At 49.8% G+C, this 21,755-nt stretch overlaps 2 protein-coding genes across 23 annotated transcripts in view; one reads left to right on the plus strand and one right to left on the minus strand.

The window, feature by feature from the left end:
- Nucleotides 1-21,755, minus strand: part of MYT1L (myelin transcription factor 1 like) — a 529,284-nt gene that overhangs the window by 72,599 nt on the left and 434,930 nt on the right. The window lies entirely within an intron of this gene.
- Nucleotides 1,281-20,462, plus strand: LOC119627171 (uncharacterized). Its single transcript, XM_073022750.1, has 2 exons — nucleotides 1,281-4,657; nucleotides 18,236-20,462. Exon 1 carries the CDS (start codon nucleotides 1,281-1,283, stop codon nucleotides 2,814-2,816), a length of 1,536 nt encoding a protein of 511 aa, XP_072878851.1. The 3' UTR covers nucleotides 2,817-4,657; nucleotides 18,236-20,462.

The raw sequence follows: 21,755 nt of genomic DNA on the forward strand, positions 1-21,755 counted from the left end.
ATCGGCTGAGTGGACAGGGGAGAGGAAAAATCAAGGAGAGAGGTGAGTGGAGAAGATGGGAGGAGAAGGAGAAAGGGGGAGGAAGGGAGAGGAGGAGCTGCTGCAGGTGTGTTACGAATGCACCACAGATCCTGGAGACTCCAGTGTCCAACAGGAGGCTCACACCAGTGGAGTGATCCAGGAGGCCAGGGATGTGGGGCTGGCCCAGATGGACGCTGGGAATGGTAGCGTGTCCAGATGTGAGGTGCTGGGCACCCCCTGGAGACGGTGCTAGCTTTGGGGCTCAATCCCTGCTCTGACCTCGGGGAGAGGAAAACAGGGCCTGCTTCCTTGAGGCTCTTGACTTTCTACTGGGTGCCTTAACCAAAGATCCCTAACTCAGAACTGAGTGTGGAATGTGCTGTTTTCACGGATCCTGTGGCCTTTGGGAATCTGTTTCAAGAGCAAGTTAGGGAAAATGGGCTGGATGAAAACAATGAAGATGTGCTTCCAAGAGCAAAACAACAAGAAAACTATGATCCACCCAGGGGTGAGAAGACTGAGCTCAGATGTGCTGAGATTCTGACATTCATCCCCATGGACTTCCTTTCACATGATGCCACAGCAACGTGAGAGCCACGCTCGCAGAGTACTGTCCTGCTGCAGCGCGACCCCCAGGAAGAGAGAAACGGTATGTCCCGCTCCGGCCCGACTCCAGGAGGATAGAAACCATATGTCCCCCTCCAAGCCGACCCCTGGGAGGACAGAAACGGTATGTCCTGCTCCGAACCAACCCCCAGGAGGACAGAAATGATAGGTCCTGCTCTGGCCAACTCCGGGAGGATAGAAACCACATGTTCCCCTCCAGACTGAACCCCGGGAGGATAGAAACGGTATGTTCCACTCTGGGCCAACTCCTGGAAGGACAGAAACAGTTATGTCCCGCCTCGGGCCGACCCCCACGAGGATGGAAACGGTATGTCCTGCTCTGGGCCGACCCCTGGAAGGACAGAAACGTCATGTGCCAATTGTATTCCGACAGTGGCGGCAACAGTGGAAGCACTTGAAACATGTCACTTAAGAGATTAAAAAAAGGGGACATTTGGGGACATTTGGGGGGATAGTTAGCTCAGAGAAGACTAGACTCGAGGCAAACAAATGACTGCTTTAAAATAGATGGAAGGTAAATGTTATGAGGCAGAAAGAAATCTTGCTCTGAACATTCATAAGCGTCTCGGGACTCCCTCTTGGGAAGAGCCTCTGATCATGGTTGACAGAGGAAAGAACGGCTGCCCTGGGCGATGGAGCTAACCCTCATGGGAGGAGCTCAAAGACAGCTGGGGTTCGATGAGAAGTGCGGGGAGTGTCACAAGGTGGCTGGATGGGCACCTGCCACTGGCCTTCACAGCCCCCAGGACTGCAGCTGCAGGTTTTCTTCACAGCCTGACATGGCCCAGAGGGATGGTGAGGGGTGGGGGCCATGCCTTCCCTCTGGGAAACAAAGATGCCTCTTCAGGGAATTCCAGGAGGCTTCCATGGCTCTCAGGGGACAGGATGCTCAGGAGAGGGCAAACCCTCGTGTGAGGACCACGTGGTGCGAGGTCCTCCCCAGTTTGCGGAAAGCTAGCTCCCAGAAGACGGGGCAGGTCCGGGGCCCTCTGGAAACCCCCGCCTCAGGGCTGCACCCTCCACAGTCTCCGCAGCCCTCCCTGCCATGGTGCGTCCAGTCTCCAGCAGGCCCTCCACAGTCTTGCTGCTCCCTCCCCGCCAGCTCCTGCCTTCCCAGCTTCAGCCGGGCATGTGCTGGCCTCGTGTCCCTGGCCCTGTCTGTCCTATTGCCTCCCATTCAACACGGGGCCCCACATAAGGTTTGCTGGACACTCCCCAGGGCAGAGCTGGCCCTGTCCCCCAGTCGCTGTCCCCAGGCTGAACTTCCGCTCTGCCCCCTGCACAGAGCTGTCTCTGTGTTTAGGCATCTCATTTATTCAGGGTCTGGGAGGGCAGGGCTGAGCTCTGATGGGCGGCACTGGTGCCCCTCCACACGTGAAACTCCCCTCCGCAACAGCTCTGCCCTCCACGTCTCCGGAACAAAAGGAGGCATGGGAGGTTCGTGGCCCCTGCTTGAAGCCACCTCAGCAGTCACTTCGGGGCAGCCTTCATGCTCTACAGGTTCTGAGGAGCCAGCCATATGCCAGGCTCACAGAGCTGGTACAGAATGGTGGCTGCTGCCAGAGGTGTCGGCCTGTTCTGTCTCTCCTGGCTCTCAGCGGGGAGGCGGGGCTCAGCCTGGCTTAGCTGTGCCCAACTGCTGTGCTTCCACTCTATCCAGGCTCTGGCTTTTCCTGTCACCAGGCTTCTGCCAGAGGCTGCTGCTCCATGGGCCCCCAGGGTACTGTCCCCACCAGGTGCTCTTGTGGGGAGGCAGAGGGGAAGGGCACCTGTGTGGGTGTCAGTGTGCTAACCTGCCAGGCTATTGCATCTGCCCTGGGCTATGGACTCCCTGGGCATCTGTGTGGAGAACTGGGCTGGGGGCTGGAGGACTCGGCGCCTGCTTTGGGGAAGGTGCAGACAAAGGTGGGACCTGCACTGGGGGTGAGAGGGGGCAGGCGGGGCTGAGGGATACCCCCTCTAGCCCAGCAGCTTGCACACCTGGCCAGCAGCCCTGCTCCTATGGCCCTGTAGGGTTCCTGCAGGCTCTGAGGCTGAGGCACTCAGGGGTGTGGCCAAAGGGCTCAGTGAGCCAGACACAGTGTGGCCCGAGGCTCTGCCATTCCCTTGGTGCGGCACATTCAGACAAGTCCCTGCACCTTTCTGAGCCTCAGTTTCTGCATCTGTGAAATAGGAAAAATAATCCCCACCCACATCATTAGGATCCTTGTTAGGACTAAAGAACTAAATTAAGTGTAGAAAATTTTAGCTCCCCATCCTTTTTTCTCTTAGCAGCTAAGCCAGGCTACAGAGGTCTCGGATCTCCTAGAGGCTGGCAGCCTTTTTTGCTGTGGTGGTGCAGGTAATCACATAAGGACTAGCAAACGTTCACAGAGTTAGCAAGAAGGCCTGTGAGCTCTGCAGGGGTGGGTAAGAAGAGCCAGCACTTAGTACATGCTCAGTACACAAGGCACGTGGTGGGTGAGACGACCCCATGAGAACAGCCAACAGCACTGTGTTTACATCTTCCTCCCATCAGTCCCCGGAGCAAGAGGCTACTGCCACCATCCCTGTTTCAGATGAAATAGGCACGGGCATTCAGGAATTTGTCCACGGCGAGGAGTGGGCTTTGAACCCAAGCTGTCCCACCTCACAGGCACTGGGTTTAGCCTCTGGGCTAGTGTCTGAGGGCCATGGGTGACAATGCTGCAGCAGGTGCGGACTGAAAGGTGCGAAAGGAAGTTGTCTGCGATGGAGCAGCTTGGAGTGTGCATCCAGGAGATGGCCTGGAGGTGCCTCGTGGGGAGAGGATGGGCCAGGTGGAAGCAGGTGGGTCAAGCCGAGGTGGGGACCATGGCCAAGGGGATCTTTTTATAAATAGGGAAGATCACTTACAACAGAGGTGAGAGCTAGGGAGAGTCAGGACCACGGGGTATTGTGACTACAGGGTATTGTGAGTGGACAAAGGATGAAGGCTCCACAGACACCTCTGGTCCCGTCACCTGCTGCCCACAGCTCCCATAGGTGCAGATGATGATGGCCTTATGAAGATGAAAGAGAGAGAGGCAGATGGAGAGAGAGAGAGGCGGTCAGAGAGAGAGGGGGGAGGAGAGAGAGGCAGGCAGAGAGAGAGAGAGAGGGAGGGGAGAGCGGGGAGGGGAGAGCAGGGAGGAGAGAAGCAGGCAGAGAGAGAGGGAGAGAGAGTTGGGAGGACAGAGAGAGGCAAAGAGAGAGGGAGAGAGAGGCAGGGAGAGAGGGAGAGGGAGGGGGGAGAGAGGTGGAGAGAGAGGGAGGGAGAGAGGCAAAGAGAGAGAGAGAGGCAGAGACTGGGGGAGAGAGAGTGGGGGGAGAGAGAGAGGCAGAGAGAGAGAGACAGAGGCAGAGACTGGGGGAGAGAGAGTGGGGGGAGAGAGAGAGGCAAAGAGAGAGGGAGAGGCAGAGAGGGAAGTGGGAGAGAGGCCGACAGAGAGGGAAGGCAGAGAGAGAGAAGGGCAGAGAAAGAGGGAGGGAGAGAGAGAGGGAGAGGGTGAGAGAGAGAGAGGCAGGCAGAGAGTGGGAGGGTGGGGAAATGGAGGGAGAGAGAAAGAGAAAGAGGGAGAAAGAGAAAGAGAGGAAGAAGGAGAGGAAGAGGGAGGAGGAGAGAGAAGGAGAGAAAGAGAGAGGGGGAGAGAGAGGCAGAGAGAGGGAGGGCAGAGAGAGAGGGGCAGAGAGAGAGGGAGGGAGAGAGGGAGAGGGTGAGAGAGAGAGGCAGGCAGAAAGTGAGAGGGTGGGGAAAGGGAGGGGGGGAGAGAGAGAGAAAGAGAGAGGGAGAGAGTGTGAAGCAGGCAGATAGAGAAGGAGAGGGGCAGCCAGGGAGAGAGAGGGTTGGGGGAAGAGAGGGAGGGAGGAAGAGAGGGAGAGAGAGACAGAGTCTTGTTCACAGGACAGAGCGGAGAAAACACCAGGGAAGCAGCTTCAGCCCCAGGAAGTCACTGAGTGGAGAGAAGGGTGTGGGTGAGAGAAGAGACCTTGGGCGAAGGTGTGGATGAAGGTAGGCCTTGCTGGGAAGTGAACCGAGGGTCGCACACGGCACTCAGGCTATGAGCATCTCCCAGAGGCCCCATTATCTTGGCTCTCACCCCCAGGCCCCACAGCCCGGTTTCCTCCTGCCTATCCCATCTCTCGTCCCTGGAGGTTGGGCTCAAACATCTGGCAGGTTTTCCTGCACTACTCATCACTGAAGTCCAAAGTCCTCATCTTCAGTCTCAAGGGTATTTCTTGCCTCTGGCTGGGGAGAGGAAGCTCGTCTGTCAGAGGGAGGATTAGGAAGTCAAGTCAGTGAATGGCAGATGCCAAGAGTGGCCCTGGCAGCCACATCCACAGGTTTTGGGGGGGCGGGGGACCTTGGGACGCTCCCTGGCTCTCCTCCAGACAGGACATAGGCTGTATATGGCTCCGTCTGCAATTCCCCCTCATGGCAGTCTGGATGCAATGAAAGTTTGGTGATTAAATGTAGATATGCTCGTTAATGTGAATATGTAGATGAAGGCCATTGTTCACACATTACCTTCATTATATTAGCTATTCTCCATTAATTTGTATCCCCAAAACTGTTCCAAATAAAATAACACGTTGTGGCCAGAAGGCGGGGGAAGCTGCTGACTGTGACAAATTTAATATTAGAAATCCTTCTTTATTTAGTAAACCTTCAGTGGGAAGCAACTTTGGCTCTGTGCTTTTTTTTTTTTTTTGACAGAGACTAGCTGTCGCCCAGGCTGGAGTGCAGTGGCGTGATCTCAGCTCACTGCAACCTCCGCCTCCCAGGTTCACGCGATTCCCCTGCCTCAGTCTCCCAAGCAGCTGGGATCACAGGCATGCGCCACCATGCCTAGCTAATTTTTGTATTTTTGGTAGAGACGGGGTTTCACCAGTTTGGCCAGGCTGGTCTCGAACTCCTGACCTCAGGTGATCCACCCTCCTTGGCCTCCCAAAGTGCTGGGATTACAGGCGGGAGCCACCGCGCCTGGTCTTGCTTCTGATTTTTAAGAAAATCATTTAAAAGTGTATCTGTCTCAGAGTGTATTTTAATAGAAACTGCACTTGCATAATATCAAAAATGTGTTTCTTAGGCAAAGAATCTCCTTTTAAAAATGATCTGTTGTTATGTAAGCTATAAAGAAAGAACAGGAATGATTTTCTAGAAGAGGAAGGAAGGAAGGAAGAAACCCTTGATAACTGGGAAGGATCTTAGAGGATGAGAGGCTTGTAGTCGTTTTTAATCTTCCTGTCTTATCAGCACTGGCAAGGAGCAGGTCTCCAGAGCCCCATCCCCCCGGCCCTGAAGGCAGGGCAGGCGTCACCAGCCAGGGAGGAAGGCTCTTTGAAGGCTTAGGAAGGGAAGGGGGTCCATTCCTCAGGCTGCCTTCTCTATGCCCCCACTCTCTGGCACTTGGGGGCCTGCCCTGGGGCTGAGAGGCAGGGGGGATGCAGGCGAGCGTTGCTATGGAGATATGGTTGCTAGACTCCCTCCTCCCCCTTCCCCTCTGCGGTGCAGGCTGGTTCTATTGTGTGCAGGAAACCTGAGGGCCTGGATCAGTCCCTTGGCTGCAGCACTGCCAGGCACCTAGGAGCAAGGAGCAGGGGAGATGCCCTCAGGTGTGGTGGCCACGGGAGTGGGCTCCTGGGAGAGGGGAAGGCCTCCCAGTGACACCGGGTTCAGCTTAACCAGCCCTCAGCCGGGATAAGGATGTGCAGCCCAGGAACCCTTGGAACACACACCAGCCGTCACTGAGCTTCCGCAGGCCATGGGTGCTGGAGCCCCAGCCAGGACTGCCTCCTGGCACGGCCACCAGGGCACAGTCTGTGCCTCACTGGTCCACACACAGTCAAAACAGAAACCAGAATCACGTGTTAGCTGCGCTCCTCTTTTCCACGTGCCGTGGTACCTCCACCAGCGACAAAGCACACAGTCCTGGACTTGGGTTGTGTTGTCCGACTGCCCTGGACATTTCATCTAAGAAACTGGTTCAGGGACGATGACGCAGCCGGTTGGGAAGGGCACTGAGTTGGGGGGTCTCATGAGACCTGGCACTCCAAGCCCTCCCCTGTAGCCAGCCGCACTCTCTGGAGGCTTCTCCTGTGCACCGTGCCGGTGCTTGCATGTGTGTGAGCCTAAGTGTGTGCCTGCATGTGGCTGGTACAACAGAGACGGGACTCTGTGCCCTACACACTTCACAGGCTTCAAGACGATGGGAACACCCTGGCTTCAGGGAGAAGCATTTTGTTCTAAGGTGGAAGGAATGGTGATGAGGCAGGCAGGACCTCACGCTGCCTTTTCTCTCTGTTCTGGCCTGTGGTAAATAGTGACTACCTACGGTTTGCCAGACACGGTATCAGGCACTCACAGGCTAACTCATCTAAGTTAGTCCTCATCTTAGACTTGGAAGATGATTATTACTGTTATACCAGTTTCAGAGAGAAAAAGCCTGAGGTTCGAAGAAAACCAAGTACTGAGTTCAGGTTTCCCAGCAAGTGGCAAGCCAGGAGCTCCCCAGGCTGTTTGTATCTGGGGCTGGTGTCTGCTCACTACACCACACAGATCTCCAATTTCCATACCAGGAAACAAGCTAGTCACCTAATAAGTGCTTTAAATTCAAACGACATTAAAAACAAACAGCCTTCATCCGTTGCATCGAAAAATTGACCATTTGTAAGGCTGATGAGCTATTAAGGTTGTCAGACGGGTTTTCAGAGCTGAGAAGTCGGCATTATTCTCAGAGGGCATTATTCTTCTTCTCTACCTGTTGCATGTCAGTTCTGATGGTGACTCATGAAGATGCTGACTCTAGTAATGAGAATTTCTTCGTTGAAACTATTCGTTGAAATCATTTCACAGTGCAGAGAAAGCTTGTTGCTTTGGCAGAAATCCAAAGTGCAACCAAGCTGCATGGGTTTGGGGAGTCAGCAGGTTCTCTGTCCCATTACGCTGACACGGAAGACTCAGTCCAGGACTTCTAGCCTGCTTGGTGCTGGGGGACGGGTCTCTCCCTGGTGTTCTCCTTCCTGAGCTCCCTCCCTGTTCTGCGTGGCTATGGAAAGGTCATGAATGACTCTGCCCCAGAGAGCAGCAGTCCGGAAACTTCTCAAACACACAGCAGGACAGGACAGGGTGGAGGTGGCTGCGGAGGGTCGGTCTGCGGGCACCAGGAGCTTGTGGACACGACCCAGTCTTGCCTCGGTGGCCAGGGGTCTCTTTTTAGTTGGTGTTTTTGGGCCAGGGACCTCATTTGGAAGAATTTTCCTCTTCTCCTGTAGACAAGGCCTGGCCGGGCAAGTCCATCGTGAACTCTGAATCATGCTGCTCTAGGTAGAACTCCAAAAGGCACATTTTATGTGATCTGTGTTTTCTCTCTCTGAGATTTGTCAGGCCCAATGGCACACTGAAAATGTTCATCAACATTGTTTGCTACTCCAGTTATGGAAGATTGGGTTGAAATCTTGTCTCTGTGAAAAGCAGCTTTGCAATTTTAACGGAAATACAATATTCATTTCTGAAAGTTACTGCCAAAGTGTCCTATGTGTGGAAGCAGCCTGCAGTGCGTGGAGACCCAGCTCCGCCAGCTGGCCACCGGGCTTTGGGACCGTCTGTCTGTCACCGGTCTTCTGCTTTCCTCGCCCTGCCCTAGGCTGGGGCTATGTGTTGGTGCGCGGGATACATGAACAATTTCAAAAGCCTCACAATTCCCCGCAGAGGGAGAGGAAAGGGACAGGAAAGACAGGTGAGACAGAAGGAGCCAAGGAGGAGCAGCTGGGTCTGAGAGGTGGTCTGATCCATAGCCCTTCCTGGTTTCTAGAGTCTGCTAACACAGAAAAGTCATTATTCTGATGGACTGAAAATCAAGTGACTTCAAAGTGTAAATTAAAATCTCCACTCTTAGGCAACTAATTTAACCCTTAAAGTGCTACGGACATCTCAGTGTGCCAAGATCACGTGTCTCCGTGCACTGATGGAGGGGACTCTGTGAGGAGATTTCCCTCCAGACGTGGCTGGAAGCCCCTGCTGCTGGAGAACTCAGGGAGGGCCCCTCCTATCTCAGCTCCTCAGTTCCCTGGCCTGGAGAACCGGGATACCCACCCATGCCCTGCAGCCACAGGCTTCTGCGGAGAGCTGGACAAAGTATGCCCCTGTGGGACCCCACGTGAGGCCAGGGAAGCCGGAGGCCAGAGGGCATGGTTGCTTTTTCTGGATAAGAAAACTGAAGCTCAGAAAGTGTCATTGACTTGCAGAAGCCCAGGTGGCTAGAGGGGTGAAGGGTGTGGATCGAGGGTTTCTATGTCCTTCCCCTCATCTCACAGGGCAGATGCCTGGCCCAGCTACTCCCCAGGCTCTCAGGCCACCTCAGTCCTCAGCCTCTTCAGGGCCTGGCACAATGAGGATGGCTTAAACAAGTATGTGTTGAAAAAATCCTTGTGAAAGAAGTGAAGAGTTTGCAAGTATAAGATGCCACTAGCATGGACAAGAGAGTTCAGGATTTAAATCAAAATAGTTATCACTGATAGTAAGAGGTGACCATCCAAGCCAAAGCCACAGCGGAGGTCATCGCTGAGACATGAAATTCGGAAACACCACGCAGATTCTGGAGGAGGCGCATTGTATGAACTGCATTATTTGCAGAGACAATGGAGCAGTAAGCATCGTACTTGACGGGGAACTGATCAAGGTGATGCTGGTGCAGCTGCATGAAGGTGGAGCTAGCGTAACTGGGGAAGTGGAAGTCTAATCTTTTGTAAAAGAGGCTCCCCGAAGCAGCCTGGGGACTGGTCTGGCTTGGAATCTACATGAACGGGAAACAGAAGGGAGGAAATTTCCGGATGTCTCCATCATTGTCTCGGAGAGCGATGTTCTGAACCCCAATCATCCACCAGGGCATGAAAAGTGCCTCCGTTTCCATCATGTTCTCACCTTCACACACACGTCATCCAAAGAAAAGGTAGAACTGAAGCCCAGAATTTAAGGCAGTTTGAAAAATAAACAAATGACAGAGAATAAGACGACCAAAATATGCCTGCTAGGAAAATGGTTTAGAATTTGGAAAGTGGTGAGGACAGAGAGAAGGCAGTGGTGTGGACTAGGTCAGCCACGGGCTTGGGGGCCGACTGATACTTTTATTTGATGATTTTCAACCTGATCTATAAGTCTGAGTATTTTTAAACTATACCATATTAGAATAAGGCAAAGACATATTAGAAAAATGGAATTCTTTTATCTTTGAAATATTTTGATCTTGGTTGTTGGAATTTCAAGTATAAGAAGTTTTATTTCATTCCTTGCTGGAAGTGGGATAAATTTTAGTTCGTTAATTATCTTTGTCCTTTTTTTTCTGACGTGCCCTCCCTCCTCCACAGAGTCTCAGAACTCCAGGCCATTCATGAGCTGGTTCTTACCCGTCTTTTCTGGGAGTTAATTCTTTTCTGTAATAAATGCTTATACAGCTTATTCTGGGCACCAGGTGTAATTCTGAACACCTTACAAACATGAGCCCATTTAATTTTATAATCATGACCTCTCAGGTAGGGGCCAGCATGATCCTCTCTGTGTAGATGGGGAAAACAGAGAGGTTAAGCAACTTGCTAAAGATCACACAGCCTGTGGGTGGCCAAGCCAGGGAGTGAAGCCAGCAGTCTGGCTTTGAAGGCTGTACTCGTAATCACTGCCCCAGCTCCTGCCTCCTGCCTTGGCCTTTGCAGAGGGGTCATAGAAGTCACAGGCACTGCTGACGGGTGGAGAGAGGGCCCGCTCTCCAGGGTCATGGCCTCACAGCGTGTTTTGGGACACTCCCAGGTTTTCAAGTGTTCCCAGGCCTTTGAGGAATCTTTATCAATGCAATTTAAATATTTGGACTATATTTTTAAATATATACATTTTAAAAGAAAATAGTGGATCTCAAATATAATAGAACTAAAAACAAATGTTAAACTATTTTTATTTTACCTAAAAACTTACTCCATTTGATATCCCTGGAATTAAAAGCTAAATGCAGACATTTTTCAATGACAAAAACTCTTGTCATGATATGAGAAAAAACACGTGAAATACTTAGAGAGATGCCAGTGCCTCCGAGGCTGTGTGTGGAGAGGCCGCAAGTCACTACCATGTTATCTGATAGGAACAGCGGACTGAACCCGAACTCAGTCAGGCACATGGCTTCCTAATTGGTGCAGCTGTCCCCCCGAAATGCCAGCATTAATAAGAATGACTGAGATTTCTGCTTCAATTAAATCCACTGATGACTATTTCCGTGTCTGGCAGGCATCAGACACCATTCTGGGTGCCCCAATCCCAGACTCAGGGTGCTGGCTCTCAGAGAACTCTGACCCTCACCTGTGAGATTCTGCTGAAAACATGACATATTTAACGCAAAACAAAGGATTAAGAATAGAAAATTCAACAAATAGATCTTGACTTCCTGAGAGTAGAAAAGTTCTAAAGAGTAGAATATACTCAAAGCTATTTGCCTGAAAATTCGGCACCTGATGAGTTCTGAGGCTCAGTGTCTTCCATCTAATCAACACCACCCAGATGGAGAGGGGTGGAGAGGGATGGTCAAAGATACCAGACTATGAGGGATGGTCAAAGAAACCGGACTCTATGAGGGATGGTCAAAGATATGGGACTCTATGGGACAGGGCACAAAGGAAGTGACAGGAAATCTACAGTCGGGGGAAGGACGGCGAGAGGACGAGGAGCGGGCGGCCGGGACACGGACCCAGGGGTGCGCGCTGGCCTGAGGTGAATGCCCGTGTTTTTCAGCCACCCAGTGTTCTTCTCCTTTCCCTCCACAAACGACCCAGGTGTGGAAAACAGGAAATCCTCTTTTTTTTTCCAAGATGAGTTTTAAATGTGGGAGGTGAATATGAGTTTAAAAGGAAAGATCCAAGTCATTTCTCCACAAGAAGCCTCAGGCTCCCTGTCTGTGAAGTGGGCACAGAAGGTCACCTGCTTTGTGAAGACAAGCTAACGTAACGGGGAAAAGTGCTGTGTTTTCCTTATTTTATTAAGTGTTTTCACATTGGTTAAGATTGTCAAACTCTGCTGACTTCCTTTAGCACTGGCCAGACTTATTTCTCCGCTGCACCCTGGGCTCCTCTCCTCTGCCGTGGGGAGGGCTGTGGACGGGCCACGTGGGCTCAGGGAATGGTGGGGGCAGCCAGGCGTACCTGATGGGCAACGACGTGGCTTCCACCGACCTCTGGTTCAGCAGCTGGTCCAGATGTCCTTCCTCCATCACCTGCTCCCCCGTCCGAGGCCCTGCTGCAGGTGATGATGTGGTGTGCTGGGCGGCAGAGCCAGGGTGGAGCTACGTCCCTCTGCCCCGTGCTGTGCCGTTTGTCACCTCCATGTGACGCTGCAACCTGATCCCACTTGCAGGGAACTCCAGCAGCCAGTCCCACGGCTGTCCTCATGGAAAGGTGACCTGCTGGCCTCAGCCATACTCCTGCCCCATTTCCACCGAGGGCAATGGGATTTTCAGGCTCACGTGAATTTCCGACACTCGTGCTAGCTCCTCTCCTCACTAGGGAAGAGGCCAGAGCTCGGACAGGCAGCCTCCTTTCCAGGTCACCTGGCGGCCCGTCTGCTGGCCCATCTGTGGTCCTCCCTCCAGAATCCTTGCGTTCCTCACAGGGCTGTTTGGTGCAGATAAGTATATGTTCATTTATTCATTAGCTTTTTTACTTAAAGGCCTGGATTTTAAACAATGGGCAGCACAGGCTGAGGGGCGCCACCAAGGAGAGGCTCAGATCTGGAAGCCTGGCGTCCTACCCGAAGGCTTCTACGTTCCGGCGCAGGCGGAAGATACTGACTGAGCACAGAGCCACCCGAGTCAGTGCGATCGCTGCAGGGAGAGGTTGCAGTGGCTGGGCTGACACGTTCAAGGTCACACCCCGAGGTGGGAAACTGGACCCTCCATGAGTCGCACGTTGTGCTGGTGTTGGGCCTGGGTGAACAGGCTGGATTTCAGAAAACAGGGAGGCCAAGGAAGGCCATTTCGAGGGAGTGTGCCTGCCTCGCAAGGGCCAAGAGGGAGGGGCGTGATGTGGTCCTTGCACCGAGAAATACGCATACATTTTAAATGGTTGTTTTAAGAAATTAGAGCTACACATTTTCAGATTTCTTACGCTGGCTTCAAGCCTTGTGGTGAAATACTTTGCACATCTCTGAATGTGTCCCATCCTTCCTGTTCAAGGTAGAATCAAAGCAGTTCTCTCAGGAGAAGGCGAGTGCCTCAGTTTCCCTCCTGGCCTCACTACCGTTCTGTCTCTGTCCCCAAGCACCAGGCCAGGGGGCAATCAGATTTTACTTAGGATGGATGTCTGGGGAGCGGTGAGCGGAAGCAGATCTGTATGATCATCAGATTATTGCCAGGAAAGAGAGCTCCTTCAGAAGACCTTCTTTCTGGTTCTTTCTTGACCTCGCGGGGCCGCGCCTAAGCCTCCGCCTTCTTTGTTCAAGGGTCCAGCGAGAAGAATGAACTTGCTGCTCCCTCCCCCACCTCAGGGCTCTGCAGTCTTAGGGCAGCCGTGCAGGTGAACTTCTCTACCCTTCAAAATGGGGCCCTATCTCTCTGTTCATGTGTTACAGGAAAAACACGTTATTTAATCTTATTTAAATAATCCCCAATAGTTATATCTTAACAAAGATGTACACTTTGGATTTCTGAAGTACAGTTCTGTCCACGTGCACATCTGCGGTGAGGTTTGAGGGCTGGAGCAATATTGAAAGTCTCTTCGGCCGCCTGATTCCCAGGGTATTTTCAGTGATGTGCGGGGGAATGCTGCACTCTCAGGTCAGCAGGACATTTGGAGAAGAAATCTTTGTGATGGAATTTCCAAATTTTGTAGTTATTTTAATTCCCAGAAAATAATCAGATTCTTGGGCCCCTCTCGCTGGGTATGGAAACAGACTCAGGGTTTGGGCCTGAGCCCCAGAGTCTGGGAGAGTGAGAAGGGGTGGGTCTTGGCATCCTCGTCTGTCAACATCCACTGCCTGGTGATGCATCCATGCGTGGCCTTCGTGCCATCCGTGCCCAGGACTCCGCGTCCAGCCTGGGACAGGCCCCCAGAGCACCCACACACACGCGTGACATTCCTCTCCTCCACATCTCCACACAGTTCCTGCTGACCCTAACCCACCCGTCCATCTGGGGCTCCTGAGCCCACACCCACTGCTCACCCCAGCAACCTTCCCCATGGCCGGTGGCCAGAGCGGGCCTCTGGGTGACTCTCCCGGATGCTCTCTGCCCCACACCGAGTTCCCCCAGCTGACCCTACATGTGCCGCCATCGAAACCTCAGCACCTGCTGCCTCCCACCCCAGCCCTGCACCCCACTGGCAGAGCTCCGGACTGGCCTCTAACTGCAAGGCATCCGGGGAGATTTGAGAAGTAACATCTCACTCAGGACAGAACTAAAGTCCTGCCAAGACCAGTGGCCTCAGGTGATCTGACTCCTGTGCTGCTCTGCTCTTCTAGAACTTTCTCCCTGCCCCTCCTCTGCTGGCATCCTGGTGTCTTCTAAGCATGCTGGGACTGTGTGTCCGCCATCTCCCCAAATATCAGACCAAGGGAGGACAGAGACCCGGCTTTTTCTCCCAGCCGGAGACTCAAGCTGAGTCTCCTTATGACCAGGGTCCGCGGGAGGATCACAGCTCAGAAAGCACCAAACAGTTGGTCTCCGGTTCTATAGGATAAATTACACCCCTGGGAGGATCACAGCTCAGAGAGCACCAAACAGTCGGTCTCCGGTTCTATAGGATAAATTACACCCCTGGGAGGATCACAGCTCAGACAGCACCAGTCGGTCTCCAGTTCTATAGGATAAATTACACCCCTGCAGCAGAAGAACACACTCCGCAAAGCCCTTCAGCACCTAAGCTCTGCCTATCGTCGTCGTGGCTCTGGGGAGACCCCTGTGGTTCCAGCCGCACAGGTGAGGAAGGAGCCCTCATGGAGAACACAGGCTTCAGAATGCCCAGATTCCTGGTGCTGGAGACTTTTATCACTTGACTATGATGGAAGCTGCAAAAACACATTTTCCCTGAAATATGATGCAGTGATTAAAAATAAGATTATATGACTTACATGCTAAGCAGAAAAGCAGGTTTCAATCACACGGTGATTGCACAAAAATGCAAACACATCTGTGAGAGTGGTGAGATTATACATAGTTTTTCTTTTTTCCAATTCTTTTCTTTCTCAATTTTTTGAGCTTATATTAGGTTTACATCCAAAAAATCATTTAAAAACTTCCTTGCTCGACTGATGTTTTCTCCCCTTCGCTAGAGGATGCATTTGTGCCAGAAGCAGGTGCTTTTATATATCAGGTGGATTTTGTATCCTTGTTCAGTGAGCTTGCATGATGAACGCCATCAGCACTTGGCCAAAGGAGAGGGACATGAACGGTGAGAGCTGAGGAACGGGACCTGGCCGCTCGCACGCCTGTGCTGGGACAGGCAGGGGTTCCAGGCACGGCCATGGCTGTGGGCAGTTCTGCTGAACTCTGCTTGCTCTCATTGGCTCTGAGACCAAAAATTGCCTAAAATAGGTCACCTGTTTGTATCCTAAATTGTAAAAAAAAAATAATGCATGATAATGACACCTTCCTAATTCGACACGAAAACTAATTGGGACCAGGGAAGTGCTGGGGTCCCCCTCCGTGGAGTAAGCTCTTCTCTGCAGGTAGTGCTAATTAATGCATCAGCAAGCTTGGGAGATAAATATCGAAGATACAGGTGGAAACAGGCTTCCTACAACTTGAAGGCCCCAATTATTAGTGATTTATGTGTTAATTATATTGGGTTTATTTAGTCACTGAAGGAGGTTGCCTACAGACCTCTTTGATAACACCTGATTAACTAAATTTGAATTTCTGCCCATGCTTGAAAGTAATCCAGTTGCATGGTTTTTCACAATAGCAGAACTGAGTCTTTCCACTAACTTCTATTGAGTGCTGCCCCAACGCTCATCCCAAAGAGTGAGGTTTGCACTCATTTCACTGTGCAACGTGCAGGTATTCCATTCTGAAAATGGTAACACTGACATTTACGTCACATTTAGTTTTAATCTGTCTACAAACTGCATTAAACAAAAAAAGATACCAGTATATTAATAAAAAATTATTAACCTATTTGTCAATGGCTTAATGGTATAAGTCAGATGCTTAAAAAACATGAACTGTTCAGCTTCAGAAATGAAATATTCCCACAGGTTTGTTAGAATGTAATTCTAATTAGAATTAGAACAATATAAAATAAGTGTAAGGTTCTCTTGGGCACTGCCCAGTGTGTATACCTGCTTGGTGTATGTGGACATTTAGGTTTGAATTAATGAAGATGAAATACCATCAAGAATGCACTTCCTCAGCCACGGCAGCATCATTCAAGCAGCTTGTGACTTTTGGGTGGGACAGCACAGAACAGGCAACTTCATCCCAGAAGGCTCCATCAGGCATTTCAGGCTCTCATTTCCATAACCAAGTCACATTTTATTCTGATTATTAGAAAGCTTTTTCTTAAAAACATCAGGTAAGTGTGGGATGTCCAACTTCTTTACATTCTTATACTATTCTCAATTTCTCTTTGGAGGCAGATGAGATGTCTCCATCTCTCATTCATGAATAGAAACATGTAATCACCTGTAGAACCTAGTGACTTTAAAAATGTCATTAAATGGAATTCACTAGTGCCAGAAACCTCTTTCTGTAAAAATGCAACAATAGAATATAACGGAAGGGAAGGGGAGGGGAGGGGAGGGGAGGGGAGGGGAGGGGAGGGGAGGAGAGGGAAGGGAAGGGAGAAGAGAGAAGAGAAGAGAAGAGAAGTAATTTCCCTGAGTCATCACCCCTGGAAGGCCACAGATCACATGTAAGAGAGAGCACAGCGACAGGCTGAAATTGCAGACGTGACTGTGAGCTTTCCTGCTTCCCAGGCCCCTGTGCACTCAATGGCCCTTGAGTTCCTTCAAAGCCTTTCACTCAAGAAAGGGCCTGGGAGAGAATGAGTCTCTCTCCTGGAAACCCCAAATCCTTGTCAGTCATTTCCCAAAGGAAGCATCGACTTTATTTCCAATTTCATTCATTTTGCTCCAGGGAATTACAAATTAGCGAAGTGTTTACTACATTAAAACCTCAGAGGCACAATTAAGGGACATAACCTCCTCATTCTGACTATACTCTCCCATCACAGAATACTGGCTTCTCATCCTGCTGGCTGCCCGAAGTCAGATGTGGGGGCCCATGAAGTCTAAGAAAGCTCACTTCTCAGAGCCAGTCCAGAGGAGCCCAGATTTCCCTCAAATTAGAAGAGGCCAAATTTAATTAGACGTGAAATATGAAGAGACCTCAGACAATGTAACACGTCTCATGAAAGGAAATGTGTCCATCTTTGAAACCTAGACCAAAAAATAACAAAAAATGTGTGTGTAAAATAATAATATATGTTTATAGTTTAGTAATATATGTGTATATATATTTTAAATAACTTTAAAACTTCAGCACTTAAAATTATAAGGACAATAAATTCTTCCTTCTGTTCATGTGTGACAGAAATACTGTACATATTAAAAAGTCATTCAGAAGTTAAAAAATCAGTGTATTTAAAAATTTTTGAAACAGATTGTATAAGATGCATTATTTTACATTTGATTTGACGACAAATGATTTCCGTTTGAGAGTATGCAATACAATTCAATAGTTTCTGATGTTTGTATTAAATGTTTCATATTCTTAAAATGAAAGAATGGAATGCTAGGAAATATTTCATTAAAAATCTTCCTCATGATTTTCTTCTGAATTTAAAATGTTCCAAAATTTGACACAAAAAAACCAAAAACCTCACAAAGCCAGCTTTGGTGAGCAGTTAGAAATTTACCTTAATTGCCTGAGAGATTCGAGCTCCCTATCTCTGAGTTCAACCAAGCCACCATCCTTGAAAACGGCCTTTTAAATGGCTTAAGGCAAACAGATCAATTTGGTCAAGAAGCCGGTAAATATGGCAAATTAAAGATAAAATAAAATGTCCATAGAAGCCACCCTCTCTTTAGCAAACAGTATGCTGATTCTGCCAAAGTGTGAGGCTGCAAAGGTAAAACCATTCTCGAACTGAGCAATGAATGAGGTAAGGTAAGATGGAGAAAGCTTTTTTAATTTTTTGAGACGGAGTCTCACTCTGTCACCCAGGCTGGAGTGCAGTGGCACGATCTCGGCTCACTGCAACCTCTGTCTCCTGGGTTCCCGTGATTCTTGTGCCTCAGCCTCTTGAGTAGCTAGAAAACTTTTAAACGAGACTTGAATTATTTTCTTAACTGACTGTAGATTGGGCAGTCAGGTCTACACGCAGCCTGTTTCGTTCAGTTTTCAGAAGAATGAATGATGAAATATAAATGAAAAATGAAAAAGTTTCATTTTGTGGGGATTTTTGTACATGGTTGTTGTCAATTGTAACAGGTATTGAATGTCAGGTGTGTGCTTGCTACCAGTACTGTCCCACTTCACAGGGAAGGAAACTGAGGCACAGGGAGATTGACAGTGCTCCCCAGTGACTGGAAAACCCATGCTCTGTGTTTTCTTTTGCACAGAGAACCTCTCCAGGAAAAGCAGAGCATCTTGGCCACTGGCCTCACATCCTGCCACCTCTTGTCCCCTTGTATTACCTAAGTCTGAGATTTTACTCAGTGAATTTCAATATTTTCTTCATCAAAACCATGACAATGGCGAGGCATAAACAGACCTACACTACGTTTCAAATATAGCTGGAGAACTTTAGGAACGTTTCATCAAGCCGTTTAAAAAGGTAAACACTAAAGATTCTCGATGTGGTTGTTGTTTGGTTTTTGGCTGGCCTGTGCATCAGTACAGTTAGTTAAAATAAGTAAGATTCAGCCCAAACCCCAATGCCTGGGTCCCTCCCTTAATAATCCAGGTCTCAGGCTTACTGTGAGAGGAGGAGGCGGCAGGAAGAAAGATTTGCAGCAGGGACCCTCCCCACTTATAGCCCCTTCCACTGGGCCAGGGAGGCTCCTGCTGCTGGGCTCGCCCTGACGGTGGACTTGAGAAATGGAAGGAAAGACCGAGGCGCTTCTGGCTCATCCTCCCTCAACAAGAAACTCCGTGAACCAAGACCTGAGTGGTTTATTGTTGGTTTGCCGGTTCATTTGTGTGTGTGTGTGTGCGCGCGCCTGGAGTCATTCTGAAACATTCTGGTTTTAGAAGTTTTACTTATTATGCTTAATTGTATTTCCTATATTTTAATTTCTCCTACTCATTATGATAAAATACAACTCCAATAGGCTGTATTTTGTAGGATATTTTCTGTAAATGCCATAGTGCAAACTTTATAAACCATTTACAGATGTGAAAATATAAATGGTAGAACTGGGTCCCTGGAGGAGCAAGTTCAAAATGCGTTTAGCTGATTGTGAGGAGTGGGTGTGTCAGCGTTCCACCAGGGACGTGGCACAGTGCCAGGGAGGTGGCCACCGCCGGTGGGTCCCAGCTCAGCTCCCTGTGCGGGTCACAGGGCAACTGCACGAGGCCAAGTGTGGAAACAAAAATAAATTCTGTATGTGTGTGTGTGCATGTGGAGGGCTGTAGTCATCACTAAATGTAAACCCTTAATTCTCAATCACAAAGCAGCACACTGAAGGTGGTGTTATTAATGACCGAGGAGCAGGCATGAAGCGTGGGAAAGCTTCTGAGTCAGGCTTTGTCCTGATTTTGAGGAGCAAGCGTGAAGCGTGGGAAAGCTTCTGAGTCGGGCTCTGTCCTTGCAGTTGATAATCTGTGCATCTCCACTGAGCAGTCCAACCACCCGTTCCTCAGTTCTCACATCCGTGAAATGGGTCTAAGCACCTCTTCCTCCTTTTCCTCACGAAGACGACAGTCTGTGCAGAAGCATTTTGTCCACTGTCGGGCACCCCACAAGCCTGTAGCGTTTCAGCACAAGCAGGGACCACCACAGATCTGGGGAAGGCTCTGGGGCAGGCACGCAATCCCCGTGGCCTGGGCGGCGCTTGCTGGAGTCCCAGCAGACCCTGTGCGCTGGAGGGACCCGCACCTGGGAAACCCCAGGCCATCGCTTCTTCTCCCCAAGACATTCCCGCTCACGCACATCGCTGGTCACGTGCACCCAGGTGCTCTCGGGTGAGCCAAGTCAGCTGCTGAATGGTTCAATCTTTTATAACAGAAAGAAGGGTGCTACAAGAGCAATCTTTGAAGTGGGAGATCACACAGCTCCCCTCCCAATGTGGAGGCTGAAATCACACAACTTTCTGTCCTAAAAGAGCTGAATTTACACAGAGGTCAGCTCATTCCCCTGATAAGGAAATACGGCCTCCTGTTAAAGAAACTAGACCCCAGCCGAGGGCAGTTGTAATTCACAGAGTTCTGTGGATTGACTATTGTAAACTGTGAAAGCAGAAGATTACCGAAATGAGGATTATTCCTAAGAACTTGGTGAGCAGTCAAGGCGGACGACCCTCCTACACCCTAACAATGGAAGCTGTGGGGTGAGCAAAGCTCACATCTCTCTCCAGGAGAGCCGGGCAAATAATCTCCCTGTGCCTGTTATGTTTACAGCAGAGAATCCAAGCCCCAGGATGGGCTAGAAACAAGTAGCCTTAGCAAAAAGCAACATCTTCACCTACGTTCAAAATGCTAATTCTTTGACTTATGACGTATTTAAAAATGCATGTAACCAGGTTAAAAAGATGTGTTAGATGTGGCTAAAATTCCTGCATGCTCAAGCTGAAAAATGCCTAGGATACGAGCTTAGAGATTACAGAGCGTATGCGACCGTCGCGAAGGCCGAGGGACCAAAAGTACAACCTGCTCACTGCCGTGATGACTCAGGCCAAGCTCAGACTCCAGGAAAACCAACAAGTAGCCCAAGGTTCTTTTTCCTACAAGGAGTTACACTAATGTTGGGACTCATGGTATTATAAGATAAAGGCAAGGATAGTAAAGAGGAATCTTAATTTGGCCCACCAAAGCATAAATGGAAGCCAATTTGTGGGCTCCTCTTCAGAGCCAATTCCCTGTGATCGAAATCAGTTTGTATTTGGCTTACTTTGGTTATACCTACACCATGCCCATGTCTACAATGGCACACACATCTGGAAGTAGAAAAAAAATAATTCCTGGTTGGGAGAATACGGTTCCTTAAGACAATGAAAAAGAAAAAGAAAAGGCTGACCAGCTGTGATAGGTTTTGCAAGCGCTCTTTCCTGCTGTTTGTTTCAGCAAATCCTAGCAAATGAAATGTCACAAGAAGAAACTTTACAGGGAATCAGAGCTCATGATGGGCAGAGTTCTCATCCCCCAAAACTCTAATCTGCACAAATGTATTCTTTTTTGTTTTTTGGCCTGTGATCTCAGTGAATGTCACAGCCAGGCAGGGCTCACGGCGACCCTGGGAGGTCGGCTCCTAGAAAGGGCATACAAGGTGACGGTGAATTCCACCTTGAAGCATCGATGCGCAAAAGTCTGCCAGGCACAGAGGCTTTCGGAACTGGGCGTCCCTCCTCTGTCTGCCTCCCCGAAGTGTCCCTTTTACCCTGGGGATTCCTTCCTGACTTCTGAGCCTCTGAACTATGTCTTCAACACCAGATGGGCTACGGAGCAAAGAAAGCAACAGTCCCAGAGTTGGAGTAAGATTCAGGTGCACATTAAATTTTAATCCAGTTTCAGTTTACATGTTACACGTAATTGGACATGAGGTTATGAATTTTCTTTTCGAAACGTCCCACGTTTGCTGCTCTGGGTGAAACCAGGCAAAGTGTTATCTCAGGAAGTTTCAGAGCTTAGAGGATCCAAGAGCGAGAGTTTATCTGGAAAATTTGTTTTGTTCATGATCAAGAATGTCCTGTTAAAGGCCAAATATCACAATTCAGCATTGGAAGTGACAAGAAGAAAATTTCCAGAAAGTTCCATTTGTTAGCTGACATGTAGAGAAGAGTTTCGGAGGTAATTGGGGCCCACTTTCTACCATGTGTTTATGAATGATTAGAGGTTGTGGCAGGATACAGTGAATGGTTTCACGTCATACTGTTAATCAGGGACGCTGCTGCTGCAGGACAAATTGACCAAACCCTTGAAAAT

Source organism: Chlorocebus sabaeus, chromosome 14 (genome assembly GCF_047675955.1).
Source record: "Chlorocebus sabaeus isolate Y175 chromosome 14, mChlSab1.0.hap1, whole genome shotgun sequence".
Taxonomy (NCBI): Eukaryota; Metazoa; Chordata; class Mammalia; order Primates; family Cercopithecidae; genus Chlorocebus; species Chlorocebus sabaeus.

Excerpts from the sequence above, each read along its gene's own strand:
- LOC119627171 (XM_073022750.1), top strand. The coding sequence starts at position 1,281 with ATGGAGCTAACCCTCATGGGAGGAGCTCAAAGACAGCTGGGGTTCGAT.